The 20,518-nt window shown below is 32.6% G+C and overlaps 1 protein-coding gene and 1 long non-coding RNA gene across 2 annotated transcripts; both read right to left on the bottom strand.

Moving 5' to 3' along the window:
- Nucleotides 1-9,489: 9,489 nt before the first annotated feature.
- LOC145564025 (uncharacterized) lies at nucleotides 9,490-10,122 on the bottom strand. The gene is made up of 3 exons (XR_014094719.1): nucleotides 9,937-10,122; nucleotides 9,788-9,852; nucleotides 9,490-9,600 (listed from the first exon to the last, which is right to left on the bottom strand). It is a non-coding gene; the product is annotated as an uncharacterized LOC145564025 (long non-coding RNA).
- A 2,780-nt stretch (nucleotides 10,123-12,902) lies between these two features.
- On the bottom strand, nucleotides 12,903-15,288 carry LOC145564024 (NEP1-interacting protein-like 1). Its single transcript, XM_081624389.1, has 5 exons — nucleotides 14,880-15,288; nucleotides 14,231-14,409; nucleotides 13,643-13,726; nucleotides 13,361-13,528; nucleotides 12,903-13,266 (listed from the first exon to the last, which is right to left on the bottom strand). Exons 1-5 carry the CDS (start codon nucleotides 15,031-15,033, stop codon nucleotides 13,144-13,146), a joined length of 708 nt encoding a protein of 235 aa, XP_081480515.1. The 5' UTR covers nucleotides 15,034-15,288; the 3' UTR covers nucleotides 12,903-13,143.
- Between the last annotated feature and the right edge of the window lie 5,230 nt (nucleotides 15,289-20,518).

Here is a 20,518-nt window from a genome sequence, read left to right as displayed (position 1 = left end):
GCATATGAGGTTGGAGGGGTATATCGGGCTTAAGTCTAGCATTGTAGACATTAGTACATACTTGGTATCTTTCCTTGGCTAGACAACCTTCCTCTGGGGACTTGATTTTTATGTTCGTAAATGACCTAATCTAGTTATGAACACTCAAGTCCCTAGTCTTAGAAGACATTGTGACAAGCTCCTTAAGACTATTAAGAAGCATGTCCGGAAGATATGAGGTGAATTTTTTCTTCCAATCCTCCGAAAGGGAATTCCACATCAATTTTGTGACCTTGTCACAATCCAAAGACCAAGCTTCATGAGTTTCATCACTCATGAATCCCTTAGAGAAAAAGCTTGGTATGGGAGTATCTAGAATATACTCCATTGAACAATTCCATAAAGTTTTCCAGAGTTCCTCTTTCCATTCGTTGAAGTTTACCAAATTTAGACAAATTGCCAACTTCTCTGGGAGTTCTGGATACATGTAGTTGTTATCGGTATTAGTTGCAGACATAATTCTACAATTGAAAAACTATTCATAATACCAATAAGTTTGAAAGTTAAAGCATAAATGAAAATTTTCAATCTTATTAAGCGTTTTATTCACACATTAAAATTTGTCCCTTTAGGCGAGAATAAAACGATTCCAAGACCCCAAAAATCAAAAAGGGATTAAGCATGCTTTGGCTTGTTTTATCATTTAATATTTTAAGGTAAGAAATCCAATTTCTAATAGCTCTAAGCTATTCTTGGTTCGATAAAACGTCGCATCTAATGCTTCCATGACGTTTATCTCCATTGCCACGACATCTTAGGACTCCATACCGATATCATTGAGTTTAACCAAAATCAACTTTTGTGCCTAGTATACCTTATGTTCCTAGGAAAGTAGGGATGCCTTGCTTTGGCATACCCCATCACTATTCTCATTAGTTCGGTAAGTGTTATTTTGGAATGGCAAATTTTAACTCAATTTTATAAGGACCTAGGGTTTTTACGTTGGTTGATTTAAGTGAACTAAATTAATCATTCAACATTCAAAATCCTAAACATGCATATAACATCGCAATTATATATAAGCATAAGCATAAATAAAGATGCATTTGGCAACTAGCATGACCCCTTGAAACTTGAATCTACAAATCTTCAAGGGCCTTTATTGCATCTTCTTGGCTTTGTCTTCTTAGAAACGTTGTCTTCGAGACATCACCACCAATTATGCAACTACTAATAATTAGACTAGGACTAATCTAAATATTAAGGTACAAAAATACTCAACGGCACGTAGTCGGTATTTAGATTTACAAAAATACAAAACGAAACGCGGTCCGTATTTACTATCCTAGTCAGGCCCCACTAGTTGCCATTTTGTGGAACCTGCATTTGAATATCTATTCCATTCATCCATTCACTTCTAAAGTGAATGGCCCAGGCATTTTACAAAATAAATCAAGCAACAATGCAAAACATGTGCAAACTAGTAACTAACTTAGGTGGTTAATCTAATTAACGCGCCTAATTAAAACTAGTCAAAGTTGTTATCCGATTATGTGAATTAATGCAATAATAATAGCTCAAACGATTAATGAAGCTCCCACTAAATTCCACATCCAACTTAATTACAATTAATCCAATTAAAATAAATTAAGCAGGTTAACCCATAATTTTGCCAAATTATTTTGCAAGTGCCGGGAAAAATCGAGGCCTAGCCTTGCTTTAACTAAAACAAAAATCGCCAAAAAATTGCAAAATAATAGCCCCTCAACGGCCGAGTGCACAGCATCCTAGCCTTGAGGCTAGGCTTGCTAGGCACCCAAGGCTCGTAGCCGTGCGAGGGTGCTGGTCGCACAAGCACAGCAGCGTGCAAGCCACTTGCTAGTCACTGGAAGCGTCGCAGCAAAGCCACCTGCTAGTCACTGGCAGCGTCGCAGCACTTGCATTACGCTGACGCTAGCAGCGTGCTTGCACGCATGCATGTACTAGCCGCAGCCTTGATGTGGGCTGGCGCTTGGCAGTTGCTCTCCATGCACCACACGCACACCGTCACACACACTCGCACACACACAATCACGGACTCGCAAGCACCAACTACAACAGCCACATGCGGGCTGTTCGAGCAGTCCAGCTAGCCGAGTTGGTGCTTCGAAGCTTCATGCTTCGATTTTAATGCTCATGCTTCGGAATTAATATTGAGCAACATTGAAAATAAAACAAGTCCAACTTAATTAAATTCAATTTTAGTGTGTTAAAAAAAAATCAATTTTAGTCCACAAACCAAAATTAATTCAAGAACCATTCTTTTAATTAAATTATTTTTGGCTCAACTTGATGCTACAAAAATTAAGGGCTATTCTCACAATTAATTTAACTAACATAAATTAACAATGAGATTTGACAAAATGTTGGAAAAATAAATAATCATCCAATGCAAAAATTTATCCAACAATTATGCACATATGAATATTGAAATCTTCCGAAGAACAATAATATTTCGAGAACAAGTATGAACATTTAAGATCTTAATCAACTGAAAATGATTAAAAGCAAAAATTAGTTCATTATGGATTTTAGCAAGTTAAGATCCAACCAAATAAATTAAAGATTGAATCTTTAACATTTTAGGGGCTTCAAAAATACATATTCAGCATAAACATTCACAATCAAAGAAATTAATTTGCAAAAATATAAAATTGAGAATTTATGTGAAATTCATAACTCGCCAAATTAAGCACCAATTATGACTTCATAAACATGCTTAATAAGGGTTAAAGCTGCAGAAGATTATTGGTATAATCAAACACATAATCCAACAATTACATGCCATAATTAATCAAGGTTTAAAGATTTAAAAAAAATTCATTAAAAACAAAAAACCCCTCGAAAAACCACTTTTTGGGTGGATTTTGGCTTCTGTAAGGTCATTTTTAAATACTTTGTGAATAAAGAATGATTAAGAACATCAATTCCACACAAAATTCACTAATTTCAGGTCAAAATCAGTGTTCTTTGGCCAAAAATAGCATAAATACGATTTTAATCTAATTAAAAACGAGCTTCAAATCTAATTAGGAAGCAAAACCAAAAATTTAATTCCATTTAAATCACCTTATTTACTTAATAGTCACAATAACTAAATGCATGCGGCTCAGATCGTTGTTGGGTTTCGCGGTGTCTAACACCGCGCGGAAAGGAAACCCGCCCAAAGATCCGTGCATAAATTAAAGCAACTAAACATGCATACAATTATTTAAATAACAAACACTTAATTAATAACAAAGAAGAGAAAGAGGAAAAGATGATCATACCCTTGATAAGTGTTTTCCATGCCCTTCGCACGAACATGAAGTCACGGACGGAGAAAGAGCCTCAATCGCGACCCCTCCAACGTGGTTCACCCACGCGCCCAAACTTGGCTAATATTACCGGCTAGGGCAATATTAACACCACTAAACAAGAAGATCTCTTTTGAAGGTTTTCTCAATAGAGATGCCTTTTATAGAGTTTAACTTTTACAACAATTCCCAAGGGAGGCCTTGGCTATTTATAGGAGAAGCATCTCCATCCCTTTCATTTCCAATCAATGCGGGACTTTGCAAAGTTGAGAAATAAATGCGTTTAATTTAATTCTAGAATAAATTAAAATGCAAACAACAAATAATCAAACAACAAGTGGCACAAACATGGGGGGGGGGGGGGGGGGCTAGGTCAGGACCACAAGGCCCTCCTTGCTCCCCAAGAAAAAATCGGGCCCTATGGGAAGCGACCAACAAGCGGCTTGCCTTGCTGGTAGCCTTGTGCTCTCGAATGGGCCTGCCAGCCAAAGCCCATCGCAGTGAAGCAAGCCTCGCGCGCTTGCGGGCCGCTGCTGCTGGTCGCAGCACTTGCTAGCGAGGCCCAGCACATTACGCTAGCTGCTGGCCTTGCTAGCTCGTGCTAGTGATGCCCGCACTCGGCCAGCACACCCATGCGTGGCTTGCGGACAGTGCTGGCGCCTAGCGTGCACTCGTCCAGCAAGCCTAGCTAGTGCTTGCTTGTGGTTGCTAGTGCTAGCCTAGCCCTTACATGGCTAGGCCATTTGCGAGGCTAGGGCTATGTACTTTGACTGTAATTTTGAAGTTTGACTTATTTGTACGTCTCGTAAATTCCTAGAATTTAACTCGATGTTCGACGTTCAACTTCAACGCTCTAAGCTCGAAATCCGACGTCGGAGTATGTATCCTCTTGTTTGACGTATTAAGACCTTCGGCTAAATTCGTCGTCTTAGTTTGGTTGCACGCTTGGGTGTGACCCGTTTGGGTTCAGTTGAAGGAAAGTTGTGAGATTATTGGAGATGACCTCTAGTCTGACTTTCTGATCACTCAACTTTTCACTGAATAATTAATTCCATAATTGATTCCGAACCCTCTATCGGAATAATTCACTTGTTCGAAGGACACCAATCCTTTCAATCTTTCCTCACCAAGGGTGAAAGGATAAGTCTCTAATCTGTTATTCTATCTTATTAAACACTCATAAACTCTCATCTTATGTGCATGCATATAAGATGATGTTTATTTGCAAGATCGTATTTTGGAACATGTGCTCACAAGGTCAACTGCATAGGCTAATAAATACGAATAATATTTGTTCAACTATTCAAAAGATACAACCAATAGTACATGGAAAATTGTTCACTTGCTTTGCCATGAAAGAGAATGATTTACAATTATCCTCATGTCCAAGATTTGCTTAAAAAAATATATATTTTTATCTTGAGGACATTTCACCAAAAAAAATTAAAATTAGGAAATAATTAAATTCAAATCAAGCTAATAAACTCAAGTATTCTCAAGTTTAACACGCACCACTAAATATGGAGCACAAGTTAAGTTCATAGTTTTACCGTTATCAAAACTCAAGGCACTACATGTACATTAATTGTTATGCTAACATACATGATACATCTGTAGGCCCAGATACATCATCATTATGTGAATTTGACATGTCATCACATAAGTGATTACATAATGTATCACTGGATTTCCAAAATATGATATACATAATAAAAATAAGTAAACAATAGAGAAACTACCACTAAATCAAAGTTACATATACTACCCCCGTTTTATATTATTTGCAACGATTTGATATAAAATAAAGAGGAAAAATATCTAACCATTGCAAATAATATGAAACGGAGGTAGTATTTAAGTTGAATATCAAAACATATAAAAGATGGATAAAATACTAATATCTCTAACTTAATTATTGTTGGTTTTGAGTTCGAACACTACATATTGAAAATCATTTGAAATCGTTATATTCTTGAAAAAATACACTTTAATAATCTTAATTTTGACCGATTTATTTTGAATAATCCCCACTTTCACCACCGTTTTCTTTCTTCGATCCCAAAAATCGGTTACCTACTGAAAAGGATTTTTTTTAAAAAAAATTCTTAATATGCCACGTGTCTCACTTTAATTGTTCCAAAAAAACACAAGTTCAAAACAAAAATCATCCTGCCACCCCTATTCCGACCTCCGACCACCGTAGTTCACTCCCCCTTCTCAGCCACATCCACAGCCCCATCGGAAACCAGTCGTCCCTCCTCCACCTCCAAAACCAACCCCAACATCCACCTTCTCCATCCCCAATCACCACCCCACCCCCTTGCCGCACTACCCAAAGGCCCAAACCACCCCTTCTCGACCCACCTAAACTGGAAGCGACTCCCCTTCCCAGCCTTACCCCGAAATCGGCCATAACCCTTAACCCTTGCGGCCATGCCCTTAGAAACCACCCCCACCCTCCAAACCCGTTTTGGGGGGTAGGGGCGGTTTCACGAGCAATGTTTAAGGTAATGGCCAGATTTGAGGGTGGGATTAGGGAGGGGGCTTGTTTCCGATTTTGTGGATGGAGAAGGGGGTAATTTGGGGTTGCGGTAGGAGGTGGGGGTGGCAGTTGGGGTTGGAAAAGGGTGGCTGCCATATTTTTTTCTTTTTTAAAAAAAAAATTGAACTACTCACACGCTGACACGTATCAAACAACCTATAATAATACGTTGTTGACTTTTGTTAACCGATTTGGGATTGAAGAAAGAAAACGGAGATAAAAGTTGAGATTATTGTAAAATAATTGATAGTTGGGATTATTCAAAGTAAATTGGCTAAAATTGAAATTACTAAAGTGTACTTTTCCATATTCTTTATATGGCCATGTTTGGGTAATTAGTTTGGTAGTTGACTGATATAACTAGTTGTATAATTGGTTTGATAGGTTGGTTGTATTACTTGTATATAGCTAGTTGTATAAATGTATGAGGATGGATGTAAATTAATTGTTAATTGTTTCAGTGTATGTAATTATGTAATAACCAACAAGTTAAATGTTCAAAAAACTCTTACTATGAGGTTTTTCAAAATAAGCTTTTTGGGCATAACAAATCTTTCAGTAAGTTGTTTACTAAATACCAAATTAGCTTTTACAAAAGAGTCAAATTTCTAATAGGCCTCAGTAAGCTAATAACTCTATCTCAAATAAGTTGTACAGCCCACTAGGGCATCACCTAAACCATGACTAGGATAATTAGGTGGAAAATAAAGCAATGTATGTATTATAGAGCTGTCAATTCATGACCCGACCCAAAAATTCAACCCAGCCCGAAGTAAACTAAACTAAACTTGACAACGAAGTTACTCTAAGAGAACTAGAACTCGGCCCAAACGATCCAAACTCAATCTGATTTGACCCATTTATCATCTTTTGAAACGATATTACATCGTTAACACTATTTGGGAGATTTTTTTTAACACAATTCGAAATCTAACCCGAATCCAACCTGTTGACAGGTTTAATGTAGTACGAAATATAATATTTCCTCCGTTTTTATTTTATTGCACCATTTGGATTTTTACACTATTCACTTAATCTTCTTTTACCATCATTTGTGATTTATACGTTAGGAAAAATATAGTCATGTGGGATCAAGTTAGATTCGTATCGAACTCTACTTTTCAAATATCAAATTTTTATAATTTTTACAAAAGTATAATTGAAGATATTAATAGCTAAAGTAATGCATTGGTAAGCGTGAAATCCCTTATGGTGCAATAAAAAAAGAACGGAGGAAGTATGATAATCTCATTAAGGAGAGAAGGTTTGTGTTCTATGTAGACCTGGAAATCCTGACCCAAACACGAATGACCCGACCCATGACCTGAAATTTCCCCAAAAACATCGACTCGAAATGACCCCAAATTCGAAATCAACCCGACCCGTACCCGACCAAAAAATGGAGTTGACCGGATCCTGACCTGACACCCGAATTGACCTGACATGAAGTGTTCGATCCGAACAAACCTGATACCCGAACAGACCCGATGTCCGAAATGTCCTGAACCAAAATTACTTTATAATTGAACAAAAAATGTCTGGTACCACAAATAACTCAAATTGTTCATCTTTAACTGTAACTAAGCTCATAAACCGATTTGATAGCTTATAACAATAACAAAATATAAAATTATTGATTTAAGCTTGATCCACAAATGGAACAATCTAAACATTACCTAGCCTGATTTTGACCCGACTCGTATATGATCAAAACATATTTGTTCCGAAAATGGTTTAACCGGAAATGACCCAACCCAAAATTGCCTAGAATTGAACTCAACCCAAATCACACCCAAAATGACCCAACCCATACCCGACCAGAATGTTAACTGATCTGAAATAACCCAACTCGAAATTGACCCGATCCATACCCATTCCGAACGACCCATTTGCCAAGTCTAATTGTGTCAACTAACATCAACTTCTTAGTCTTGTCTTATTCCAATCAATGGTGAACTACTAATTTGTCCCGTCACTCAGAGCCTAAGTTCTACAAAACGACACTTCTGAAAGAATTTTGGCTAATTTAGCAAAGAGAAATATGTAGTTTTTATATTATCATATACTCCGCATTCCATATATAGGAATTGATAGGGGTGTTAATTCGGGTAAACAGTTTGGGTTTGGGTTGAGTTTATCATTTTTGGGTTATAACGGGTTAAAATGATTAGCGGGTCGTTTTGGTTGGTTTTGAAAATCGTCGAGTCAATTCGGTTTGGTTTTTTTTTATTGCGGTTTCTATTTAGGTCGCGTCTTAATCGGGTCGGGTTGTAGTTGGTTCGGGTCATAATAATCAGTTTGGGTTGAATCGAGTCAGTTTGAAAACGGGTTTAGCCAGTTTAAAGTGGATTTCAATTAAAAATAGTTTGGGTTCTAATCGGGTCGGGTTGTAATCGGTTCGGGTTATGATCAATTTGGGTTTAACTGAGTCGGTTTGAAAATAGATTTCGGTTCAAAACAGATCGGGTGAAATCGAGGGTGCAGTCATTATCGGTTCAGGACATAATCGGTTTGGATTGAACTTGGTCGATTTGAAAACGGGTTTACCCAATTTAAAGCAGGTTTCAGTCCAAATAGGGTTAAAATCAAGTCAGATCATTATCAAGTTGAGTTAGTCAGATAATGGGTAGAAACGGGTCATGTTATAATCAAATTAAGTCATAAATAAGTTGGGCTTATCGAGTAGTGGGTTGAAAGTGAGCAGATCATAAACATATTAGGTCACGGGTTGTAAACGACTCAACCATTATGAGTTACGAGTCGTAAACGGGTCGGTCTCAACGGGTTACGTGTCGTCAATGTTTCGGTCTTAACGGGTCACGGGTTGGAAACGGTTCGGTCATAACGGGTTACATGTTATAAATGGTTCGATCAACGTGTTACGGGTTGGATTGGTTCAGGTTTATCGGATTTTTGTCAGGTTTAAACGGTTTTTGGTTTAGAATGGGTCAAGTTACTATCGGGTTCAGACGTAATTGGTTCGGGTTGTTTTTAGTTTCGAGTTGTAACAGTTTAGTTCAGTTTTGAGTTAGAAAAAATTAGGTCAGGTTGGTTTTCGGTTTCCAAAAAACAGGTTTTTAACGGTTCAATTCCTTTTCAGATCGGTCGATACAATCGGGTCTAACAGTTTGGGTTAGAAACTGACAGCTCTAGGAATTGACTATCAGTATTTTCCCTATAATGACAAGATGTTAAAATCAACCACAAATTATTGTTACTACTCCCTCTGTCCCATAATATAGTTCTTGTTTTCCTATTTTAAAGATCCAAAATGTTTTTCCTATTTCTATTTTTGGATAGTATGTAAAAGACTATTATACCTTCACTTTTTTAACTTTATTTATGTATTATACTTTCTAAATTATCCTTTAATTTTGCACATGTCTTATACTTTTTTTTCACTTTATCTCTCTAACTTTTGTCTATAATTGTATTTTTCACTTTTATTAAGAGTAAACACAAATAGAGAATACTAATGTTTGGGAAAAGTCTTGAGGGAAGGTACTGACTCTTGAGAAGTTGGAGGGAGGGTACTCATCACAAAATCAACCTACAACAACAGATTACCAAACGAAAAAAGAAAATAGGAAAATTAAATTTCTAACATTTAAATCAGAAAGTACTAATGTTGTTCTTTGTTCAATGTTTTTAGCAGTTACAAAATAGCCGTTAGAACTCCAAAAATAACTGGCTTCCATTTATATTGTTCTCCATTGCCATCTTTTCTACTCACAGACCCTGCCGCTATTCACAAAAAAAAAAAAAAAAAAAAAAAAAAAAAAAAAAAAATCAGAAGAAGCATTTACAAAAATTTCACAGCTAATAAGTCTAATTATAAGTTTCAGTAACAAATCAAAATTATCCTCAAACAATTCAAATTCAGAAAACAATTTGAAAAGATAAATTTGTAGATAGTAAGAAATCAAATTACCAGAAATAGATGAATAATCACTGGAGTAATTGGATAGTACAGAAACAATCGATTTACTTGAGCTTCTGCAATTGTAAATCAATGAATTAGAAACTACATTAAAAATTTTAAAAATGCAATAAAATTAAATAAGGTGAAATTAAAGATACCTTTGGGGGAGTAATGGAAATGGGGAGGTTTTAGTTTTCTGAGAAGCAGTTGAAGAACAAGTAAAATAGGTTGAAATTGAAGCTGCCACCATTTTCGTGATTCCTAGGTGCTTGGAAGAGTGAGTGCGTTGAAGAGAGAGAAAGAAGGTGTTAGCGAAGAAGACGACTCTACTATTCAGATTTTCAAAAAAAAAAAAAAAAAAAAAAAAAAAAAAAAAAAAAAAAATTAAAGGGAATAATAGGGGAAACCAGTATTAGCAAGTTCCCACCTAAAGTATTACCTGCAGACAAGGTTTCACTACCCTCCCTCCAACTTTTGTAACTCCAGTCCCTTCCCTCCAACTTTTCCCAAACATCATCACTATTCATTTGTATTTACTCTTTTTATTAATGCACTTCATCCACTTTTTTCTCATATTTCTTAAATACCGGGAAAAAACACAAATAAGAGCTATATTATGGGACGGAGAGAGTACTTTAAAATGTGAGGTGACGTTTACAGAATATCATAAAAGTATGGTCTCTTATTTAAATACAGTACATGTAACGTTTTAATTAAGGAAAATTTAACAAGAAGTCTTCCAAAATAATCCAACTTTTCGATTAACCCTGAATATTCCTAAATTTACTACTAACTTTCTCATAGCAAGAGTCAATTAATACAATTGAAAGAAGAGTGAAGCCTAATCATCAAGAAGTGAACTCTAAATCCGAATTAACCCAAAAGATGAAGTTGTTGGAGCACCAAAAAAACATGTAAAGTAAAACAATTTAACAACTATGTGCACATTAATATTCATTAATTTTTAATATATACTTCCTCCGTTCTTTTTTACATGACCCGCTTTGATTTTCACACTATTCACCACCCATCCTTTGACTGTCTTTTATAAATAATATATAAGGAAAATCATATTTATGTAGGATCTTTTTGAATTCGTCTCAATAAATGTTATCATAATATATAACTTTTATAATTTTTACTTGTGGAAAATTGAAGTTATTGATCGTTAAAGTTTTGTGGAAATTTTGCGAATAACTACCATTTAAATGACGAGTTTGAACAACTACCATTTAAAACTTTCTTTTTTGAAAAAACTACCACAAAAACATAAAAAGTTTTAGTAGCACTACCTTATCAAGTTTTTCGGCTAGAATCTCCTAGGGCTCACCAATTAGTATTTCCCTCCTAAAATTAATTCTCTTCCCTTTATATATAACTGCTAATCTTCGTTGCCTCCTTTTTGCTTATGTTAAAAAAAATTAAAACCTAATCTCTTCATGGTTGAAGTCAATTAATTGTTGTAAATACATATCAAATAATGAGTAATGAACCCTAGATTGAATAATACCGAACAATTGCCTCAAATCCCCCTATTTCAAAAACCCCCAATTTTAATTTTTTTTTATATTTTAATCATTAACCCTAATTTGAAGATTCAATTCAGAAATCGTGTCAATTACAAGGCAAATTAGATATACATTATCATCAATTGAGTTCGCCAATCAATTTTGCTTCTTCTTTCGCCCTGAATCGATTGAAATGAAGAGAGTAGGGCCACAGATAGCCGAAAAACTTGATAAGGTAGAGGTACTCAAACTTTTTATGTTTCTGTGGTAGTTTTTTTTAAAAAAAAAGTTTTAAATGGTAGGTGTTCTCAAAACTCGTCATTTATATGGTAGTTCTTCGTAAAATTTCCAAGTTTTGCATTGACAAGCATGATAAAAAAAACAAGTCAAATAAAAAAGTACAGAGGAAGTAATAAAAACACAATAAGATACTTCTCGTATTGAGGGAAAAATACCAGGTCATTATACTTGACTACTATCTCCGTTTTTTTTAGTTGGCACGTTTTGACTTTAGAACTATTCACACATTTTCCTTTGACCATGTTTTGTGATATATACGTAATAAAAAATATAGTCACGTGGGGTCTTGTTAGATTCGTCACGATATATATTTTTAAAATATCATTTTTTTTTATAATTTTAGCTTTTCAATAAATAAAGATATTAACGATATAATATGTGCATTGACAAACGTGACTTAAAAAATGTGTCAACTAAAAAGAAACGGATAAAGTATTATTTAGCCTTCCTAACAGAGTTTTGGATATATTTGTTTAACGATCATATGTATTTACTAGTTTAAGGCCTGGGCAAATGCACAAACTCATAATGGTAAGATCCCGTCATATATATATATAAATAAATAAATTATTGAAGGTATATCCTTAAATTTCTTGTAAGTTACATAAATATTTTTTTATATTTTAAAGTAATTTCAATTTTTTTCATACAAATTCATTTAAAAAAAAAATATTATTTTGAAGATAAATTTTTTCATATAATTGTGCCAAGTGTCTTACTTGGTAATTACTTTAGTATATAGTTTAGATACTAGATGAATAAAAATATTACTCCCTCCGTCCCTTAACACAAAACCTCTTTTAGAATTAATTACTCACATAATAAAGAGAAAGAGGATTTGTATTAAGAGACGGAGAGAGTACCTAGTTATTTGATATTGCAATTCATGTCGACACATAAGTTGTACTCCCTCCGTTTTTAAACACTTGCTCTATTTCTCCATGTGCGGAGTTTTATAAGAAATTGGAGAAAGTAATAAAATATAGAGGTAGTTGGGTTAATGGAAAGTAAATTAAAGAAGAGAAAATCTAAAAGTAATAAAATTAGATCCCACTAGGTAAGATAAATGAATTAAATATTATAAAAGCTTTCCAAATAAGAAAATGGAGCGAGTATTTAAAACGGTTACAAAAGAAAAGTGGAACAAGTATTTAAAAGCGGAGGGAGTATATTTTTTTTTAACAATTATGCAATCAATAGGGCCAGAGTTAAATTTTAGCATGTGCAAGTCAATATGAATAATAAACTTAAAAAAAAAATAGTATGAGTAATAATAATGAAATACCACAAGGGCAGTGGTTGGGTCAGTATAAGGGAAAAAAAAAAGAGCATGATCAACTCTCGAGCTTTATACAAGATCATTAATGCAAATACAACGCCATAAACAAAGGAGGCACAAGCTATAATAACTAATCTATTTGAGGGTGTTTTAGAATAATAATGAACAAAAAACACTACCTCAACATGTAAAGATTAGAAAGGAAAAAAAAAAGACCTACTAATTATCATACGGTGTATAAGTTAACAGGGGTCAAAATTTGGACACGGGTGAATACATTACAGATCTCTTCGGCACAAGGGGCAGGAAGCATGCCTCATCAACCACTTATCGATGCAAGGAAGGTGAAACAAGTGATGACAATCGGGCAAACTGCGAGCTGTTTCGCCAATTTGGAAATCCTGAGTACATTTAAAAGGAAATTTGTAAACGTTGTTTCACAATTGAAGCCAAGAATCTAATCAAAGTACAATCAGAAAGATTACAAGCCCATACCTGAAGACAAACGGAACAGGAAACTCTTTCTCCTGAAGCATCTTTATTATTCTTGTTTGTAATATTGATCTTAGGTATCTTCTCTACTAAATCCCCTGGTAAACCCTTCACGCAGCCCGTGTCAAAGATATTTGTGACTTCTTCAAAGTTTGTTTCTGTAGCACCCATCTAATGCACATAGCAAATGAATACAATTAGATTTCATCAAAATCAGTAAACCATCGTTGTAAAAGGATACACAGTATTATACAACTTGCAAGCACAAAACAACCGCAAAATTACCTGACTCTGAACTGCACTCAGCATCGCAGGACCAATTCGTTCACGAACAAGCCTTCCACTCAAAAGACTCGCGATGACATCAATCTGTAAAGTCCATAAAAAATTATTCATACAAGGCATAAATACATAACATTAAACAAGGGTGTTTGTAAGAAACATTGTAACACTTTGCTATAAGTGTAGATAAGGAAACAAGTCCAAAACTCAAATTCGGCCATTTTAATGAAACCCATGTTAGAATAGCAATTACACAGCCCACCTACTAGTGGTTAAAAGCTTCACATGAAAAGTTATCACACACTTTAAGTGACAAAAAGTAAATTAACCAACACCAACCAAAAAACTGATTGAATCTATCACTATTACTCTGCTCCAAACCACTAACCTAACATTTTTAAACCCAAATATGCACAAGAATGCAAAACCGTGCAGTCCATTGCACAATGTTCTTGTTTTGATCTCATAATACAAAATAATTATTGTTGTTTTGCTGCTAGTTATTATAAGGCTAACTACATAATAATGCATTAAAATTCAAAAAAGTACCAGAAATCAAATCAATTAAGCAGCAAAAAAAACCTCTCATACCAAGTAAAGAAGGCAGCCAATGCCGGATTCATCCGATCGCCAAAGAACAACCGACGATTCGAAAACCTCGATTGAGAAAACAGCACCAGAGATAGCTCCAATGGCAGCTCCTCTTACAAATCCACTCTCTGTCTCTTGGCCTATTAAAGCACCAGTCATGGCTCCCAAAAGTGTTCCAACTGCATCATAAACCATTACATAAATCACATAATTCCCTTTATTCTTCTTCTCAAAACAAGAAATTTAACTACTTTACTATAATCCTCCTGCCAAATCCAATACAAAAATAAAAAGGAAAAAAAATAAAACGCGTAATTTGACTACTTCCTTCATCTAATACCATAATTGAAAGTGATCAGACAAAAATACACAATAAATCAAGTCAAATCTAATGAAATCACCCCATAAAATAAATAACTCCGTTGTTCATTTTAAAAATAATTATGGAACAAAAATATCTGGATTTCCCAGAACCCCAAACAAAGGCATAAATACCAGATCAATTAAAATATCAAATACAGATAAAAATGAAATACCCAACAATCAAATTAACAACAAAAGGAAAATTAACGCAAAACCCACATCAAATTATGAACAAAACAACAATAAAATCAAACAAAAAATGGCAAAATTGAGAGAAAAATCAAACCTAAAGCAAAACAGAATGTGAAGAAGGCAGAGAAAAGACTTCCAAGAGTCACAGAAACAGCAAAACTTAGGGTTCCACGAATTTTTTCGCCCAAATTACATAAAATTGAGGAAGATGAAGCCATTTGTTGAGATGGGTATGAGTAAAATTCCATTTTAAAGATTCCCGAGAAACAGTTATTTACTAAAAACTAATCGATCAATAAGGGTTTATAATAATAATTAAATTTAGGGATTTATAAAGAAGAAATGAAGAGGAAAAATCAGAAATCTTAGTAGCTAAGGGAAACCTACGTCCACCAACTCGAATTTATAGCCTCTCTCAAAATTGAAATCTAATAGCCTGGGAATTAATGAGGGTATCGCTTTCATTGACACGAGAAAAGAAATAGAAAGAGAAACGTTCAAAGAAATAGGGATTTGGGATGAATTATTATATTATAAATAAATAAATAAAATATATACTTGTATTATTGTATAAATGAATAACTGATGTCTTATTTGGGTTAGCTGAAATATATATAGATTGTTGGATTGGATGTCATAGCACCTATTTTGGATCACCGATCCAGTATATATGTGTCGGGACTTGGGATATGGTAACTACTTAGATAGTTGGCTACGTTACAAGCACCTATACTAAATTGACCCAATGCTCTCAGGGATTGTTTGGTTAGAACTTTTGAAATCAGTTGAAATGCATCTCGTGTTTAAATAATTTTTTTTTTTTTTTTTCTGACCGTATTTAAATATATAAAACGTTATTTTAAGTAACTTTTTTCTATTTTTTTTTTAATAATATTCTCTCTAGTTTTAGTAAAATTCTACTAACTAATGGTCCCCACAAAACCCCTTGCTCTCTTCTCTCCCCTCAATTTATACCAACCTACCTATTGTTTTAATAAATTCAACTAACCTTTCCTAAAACTCCGTATAATTCAAAACTTTTTATTAATTTAAACACGGAGAGAGTATAATCTATTTCATTTATTTTATTGTCTAGTTAGAATTTTTAGGCAAAAATCTCATACTAAGAGGACTCTGATTTTACATTTACCTCATCTAGAATCTCATACTTATTTCACTATCTATTCCATTAATGAATGTTGAGACAATTCCATCAAATAAACCAAATAACATCATACTAGTTAAAGATTTAGAATCCATACCACTCTAATAAGATTTCATATATAGATCTATTCCATTTAGCAAACCAAACGATCCCTAATGAGGTTTTGAGTTAGTAGTTCAAACTGAGAGCATGTATATATTAGGTTATATGTTTGAATCTCCCACCTTCATTGGTAGCTTTTGTTGCTCATAATTTATTCGGACAAAATAAAAGTTTGTTGTTAAACTTAGATTATCATTTGAAATTAGGCTCTGTTTAGTTCGCTTATTTTGTATGAAATTATTTATTTTAATTTAAATTTGCTTTGCATTGTTTTATATCAATTGAAGCTAAATCATCTATCATCCATGGTTGTAGGTTGATTTACACCAGCTAAATGTTTCCTTGGTTGTTAAACATTGTTAAATCCCACCTCAAAAGATGTTTATAAAAGTGAATGACTTTAGTTGTTGAAATGAGACAACTTATATTCTACTTGACCAAATTAAAGGTTGAATTCATGAATTGCATTGGCTAAGTATCATTTTATTGTTGAAATCTTGGAAAATTCAAAAGAGTTAACATGATACAAGTTACTCCATAGTTTGGGTGATTGTTTTTTACTTTAGTTGATGACATTAATTATCTAAAATAATCTATTAAAAGGCGTTTCTAAAATCGTCTATGTGTCACGTAGACTTCTTTTCATTATACCACGTCACTTACTCAACTTCTCTTTATGTCACATCAGCACTAGCTTAACCTTAATCATTATACCAATGTCACCTACTCAATCTCATATAAGAAGAATGGTTATTATTTAACCATCTAAGACAATTATCAACCAAGTTATAAACATGAAAATGATGTATATAATTGCAAATTACATGGTTTAATTAATAAAGAAAAAAAAACATTAATATCAAATACATTTAATCTCAAGAAATAATTAGAGTAGCAATCGGTGCAACACTCGGATTACAAATTAGTTGTCTAATTATATTAAGGTTGATTACTAAGGCATGTAATATCATTTATATTAAACCTATTTTAAACTTAATACAAAGGGGAAAATTACAAATAGAAGCAACCCTTATGAGTATATGAATGAAGAGCCAAAAGTAGACATGGTTAAGTTGAATTATATTCTAATTACACCAATTATTCCATAATTTTATTATACGAAGTTATTTCTAAATAATTTATAATTTAGAAAATATTTATGAGTTATGTATTAGTAACCTAAATTTCAATGAAATTTGCATAGTACACCAGGGTGTACCATGCTCACGGTACATCCTGTAAAAAATAAAGGCATTTTTCAATTCAGCTTTTTTTTTCTTTAAAATGATTCCTCCTTAATTTAAGGGATTGGTTAGTTATTCCCTATATTAATAGTTTTCAAAAATAGATTTGATATTTTTGGAGATATATAATTACAATTTCGAAATACAGAGAGAATTTCTAGAGAGAGAAAACTTTTAGAATAGAAAATTAATGGCGGGGTGTAAGAAATTCGACATGATTACATTACAGATTTGTTGATAATACGTATGAGAATGAAGATTCGGTTAATAATGAAGATGAATTTGAGGATTTCATAATCAAATGTGAAGGTAATTTATTTTTTTTAGGTTTTTTCGTATTAAAATTTATAATTATAATTACGATGTTGATGCTAGTGATAATGTTCTTTTAAATTATTAAATTTCATAATTTGTAGATTTCGTAATCAAAGGAAATTGTTTTTTTTTAAATGTTTTTGTATTATTTTCAAAGGTTGAAGATGATGTTCTTCTGATTATGATGAATGTTCCTTTATCATGCATTCAATTTGTTAATTGTAATGGAATATGTTCTTTAAGTCCGATTAATATATTCTTTGAGTCTAAACTATATGTTCTTTACATTACAAAATTATGTTCTTTAAGGTATAATGTTCTTTGTGTTTCAATAATATGAACTATGTTCTTTTTACTTGAATAATATGTTCTTCTATTTTCATGTTGGTTTGTTTTAACTCTTATGTTCTTTTGGCTATTGAGTGATATAGCACATATTATTTTAAAATGAGTTTTTACATCATTTTTAATTATTAAACTATTCATCTTGAATATTATTTTTTAAATTTATATTTTTATATGTTAATAACATTAAATAATTGTGTACATTATTTTTTTTCAGGATCATGATGGTTGATGGAGATATTCTTTTAGGACATCATTTATTGATGATTGATTTTCAGATCCAAAGAACATCCATAACATTTATAAATAACATGATTATATTATGTAATAAGCAATACTTAAATTTAAATATTAAAATTTAACAAGGATGGTCCAAACAAAAATTTAATAAACATTTTCACAATAAGCAATGAATATTACATGACAACAAATGTTCATTACAATTACAGTTAGAGAACATGGACATTTAAAATATTTTATCAAAAGGTCTAATAAAAATCATAATATTAATAGTGGACATATGGAAGAAAAATTGTGTTAATAATTAATACTCCGTAGTACTTTACATACAAAATAAAGTTCATCATATTTTCTAATAAAGAAGCAACCAAAAAAAAAAAAAATTTCTAATAAAGAACATTATAAAAATATATAAAAAAAAAAATATCACAAGAATTACACATGACCATTATTATTATAGTGAATATTATAATAATTACATTAAAAAAAATTGCTGAAAGAATATGATTGATTTTGGTAGAGATTTTTTAAATTAAAGAAAATCAAATTAAATATTGGTAACTGAAATTTTAAATATGAAATGAATTTTTGAATTTAAATTTTGAATTTTGAAAATAAAATCTTGAAATATTTTTAAAAAGAAAAAAATTATAAAATGAAAAAATTATTTTGGAATCTTAATTTTTCTTGAAAAGATTGTATCAATTAATGTGGGATTTGGTTGATTCCTTTCCGAAATTTACTGAATATACCTAAAAAAACTCGCATTCTTTGCTTTACATCTACATGTTCTTTTTTAGCAGAATGTTCTTTGTTCCAAACCACTATGTTCTTTCTGCGTTTTTTTAATTTGTTTGTTGCCTGCGTTTTATTTTTTGGACAGTGTCGTTTTTGCCCGGGTGTACAGATCAACGATTAAATTTCAAAGGGTTACTGCACCCTTTATTCGTTTACTAATAAGCAATGATTAAAGACGTTAAATATCGACTCGACTAAACTAATCTGGCAACCTGTAAATGACCCGATTCGGATCTGACTTGTATGGGGACAATGATTAACATGATTCTAACCCAGATTTGATCCGATCTGACTATACTTAACTGAATTCAATATAGTGACGTACTCAAATTGACACCTCTAAGCATGATAGGTATGATACTTGAAGTGAATCATCATATGGAAAAGTAGAAAGTAAAACTGCTTTTATTTGCTTTTTTAAAAATCATTAATCATTTGTGGTAGTTGCCACTCCATCCCCATGCATATATACGGGTAATATTATGTTCATGACTTTGGATAGTTGAATGATTATGAAATTATGTTAAATTAATACGTATATATTCAGGAGCGCATCCTCATTATACTCGATGGCTAAGCTAAGTGATGAGACTTACAGATGTGTAGTTTGTTACAACTTACAAGTATATTTTAATAATTAATTTTTCTTTGTTCCAATATATCTAATTAAAGTCAAAAAGTGCAAATAATCTGAGGTCCTTACACATATATACCCTCAAAATATCAATGGCTAAGTGATGGGTACGTATTAAATTTATAGTGGCTTCTAGTATATACTTCAAATAATATCTTTCTAATTATACCAATAATATTGTTCAAAATATCTAAGTCAAATACTCGTATACGTAGTACAGATGATTTGTGATCCTCACACAAATAAGTATTTTTAAAATGTTTCTACAAATATTTCTAAAAGGCCTATAGGGCTATAATGTGATATATTTTCTAGGTTAAGTCTTGTGTAAAATGGTTGTACATCAATTTTATTGTCAGATAGTCAGTTTAAGGGTAATTTTAACTATTTTTATGGTAACTTTAACACTTTAAAGAATAACTTTTTGTGTGTGTGTGTGTCTGTTTTTAGAGAGCCACAAGGACGGAGGTGAGATATGATCCCATGATCTCTTGAAATTGAGAGGGAAGCTCTAACCAGTTGAGCTATCCTTCACGGTCAAAGAATAACTTTTAATTTGTGATTGGTTTAAATTTTATTTTAATGTGTAATTTCTTATAGATTTACGATTACATACTGTAAAGGCTACTATGATTAATCTACTACATTATACTAAGTTTTTGTAAGATAAAGTTTGTTATTAGAAAAGCAGAATAAATGATAACTATAAATATTTTAATGATAACTTTAACCCGTCCTACAATAAATTAAAATACATCCATCTTTTTGGAGAATTTTTGTATTTTCTAATCTTGAGGTTAATATTATTAGGAGAATTGAGGATATTATTTAGTGAATAAATCTCTAGGATTTATGATTATGTCTTTTAGGAAGATTATTTTCTGTCTTAT

The sequence above is a fragment of the Chenopodium album genome, chromosome 10 (assembly GCF_948465745.1).
Source record: "Chenopodium album chromosome 10, dcCheAlbu1.1, whole genome shotgun sequence".
Lineage (NCBI taxonomy): Eukaryota > Viridiplantae > Streptophyta > Magnoliopsida > Caryophyllales > Amaranthaceae > Chenopodium > Chenopodium album.
Note: the sequence above shows the minus strand (reverse complement) of the source record. Positions and strands in the feature narration are given on the sequence as shown.

Coding starts and splice junctions, on each gene's coding strand:
- LOC145564024 (XM_081624389.1), bottom strand. CDS start 15,033: ATGGAATTTTACTCATACCCATCTCAACAAATGGCTTCATCTTCCTCA. Junction 13,529..13,642: donor TGAGTGCAGTTCAGAGTCAG/GTAATTTTGCGG, acceptor TATGTGCATTAG/ATGGGTGCTACAGAAACAAA. Junction 13,267..13,360: donor CCTGTTCCGTTTGTCTTCAG/GTATGGGCTTGT, acceptor AAATGTACTCAG/GATTTCCAAATTGGCGAAAC.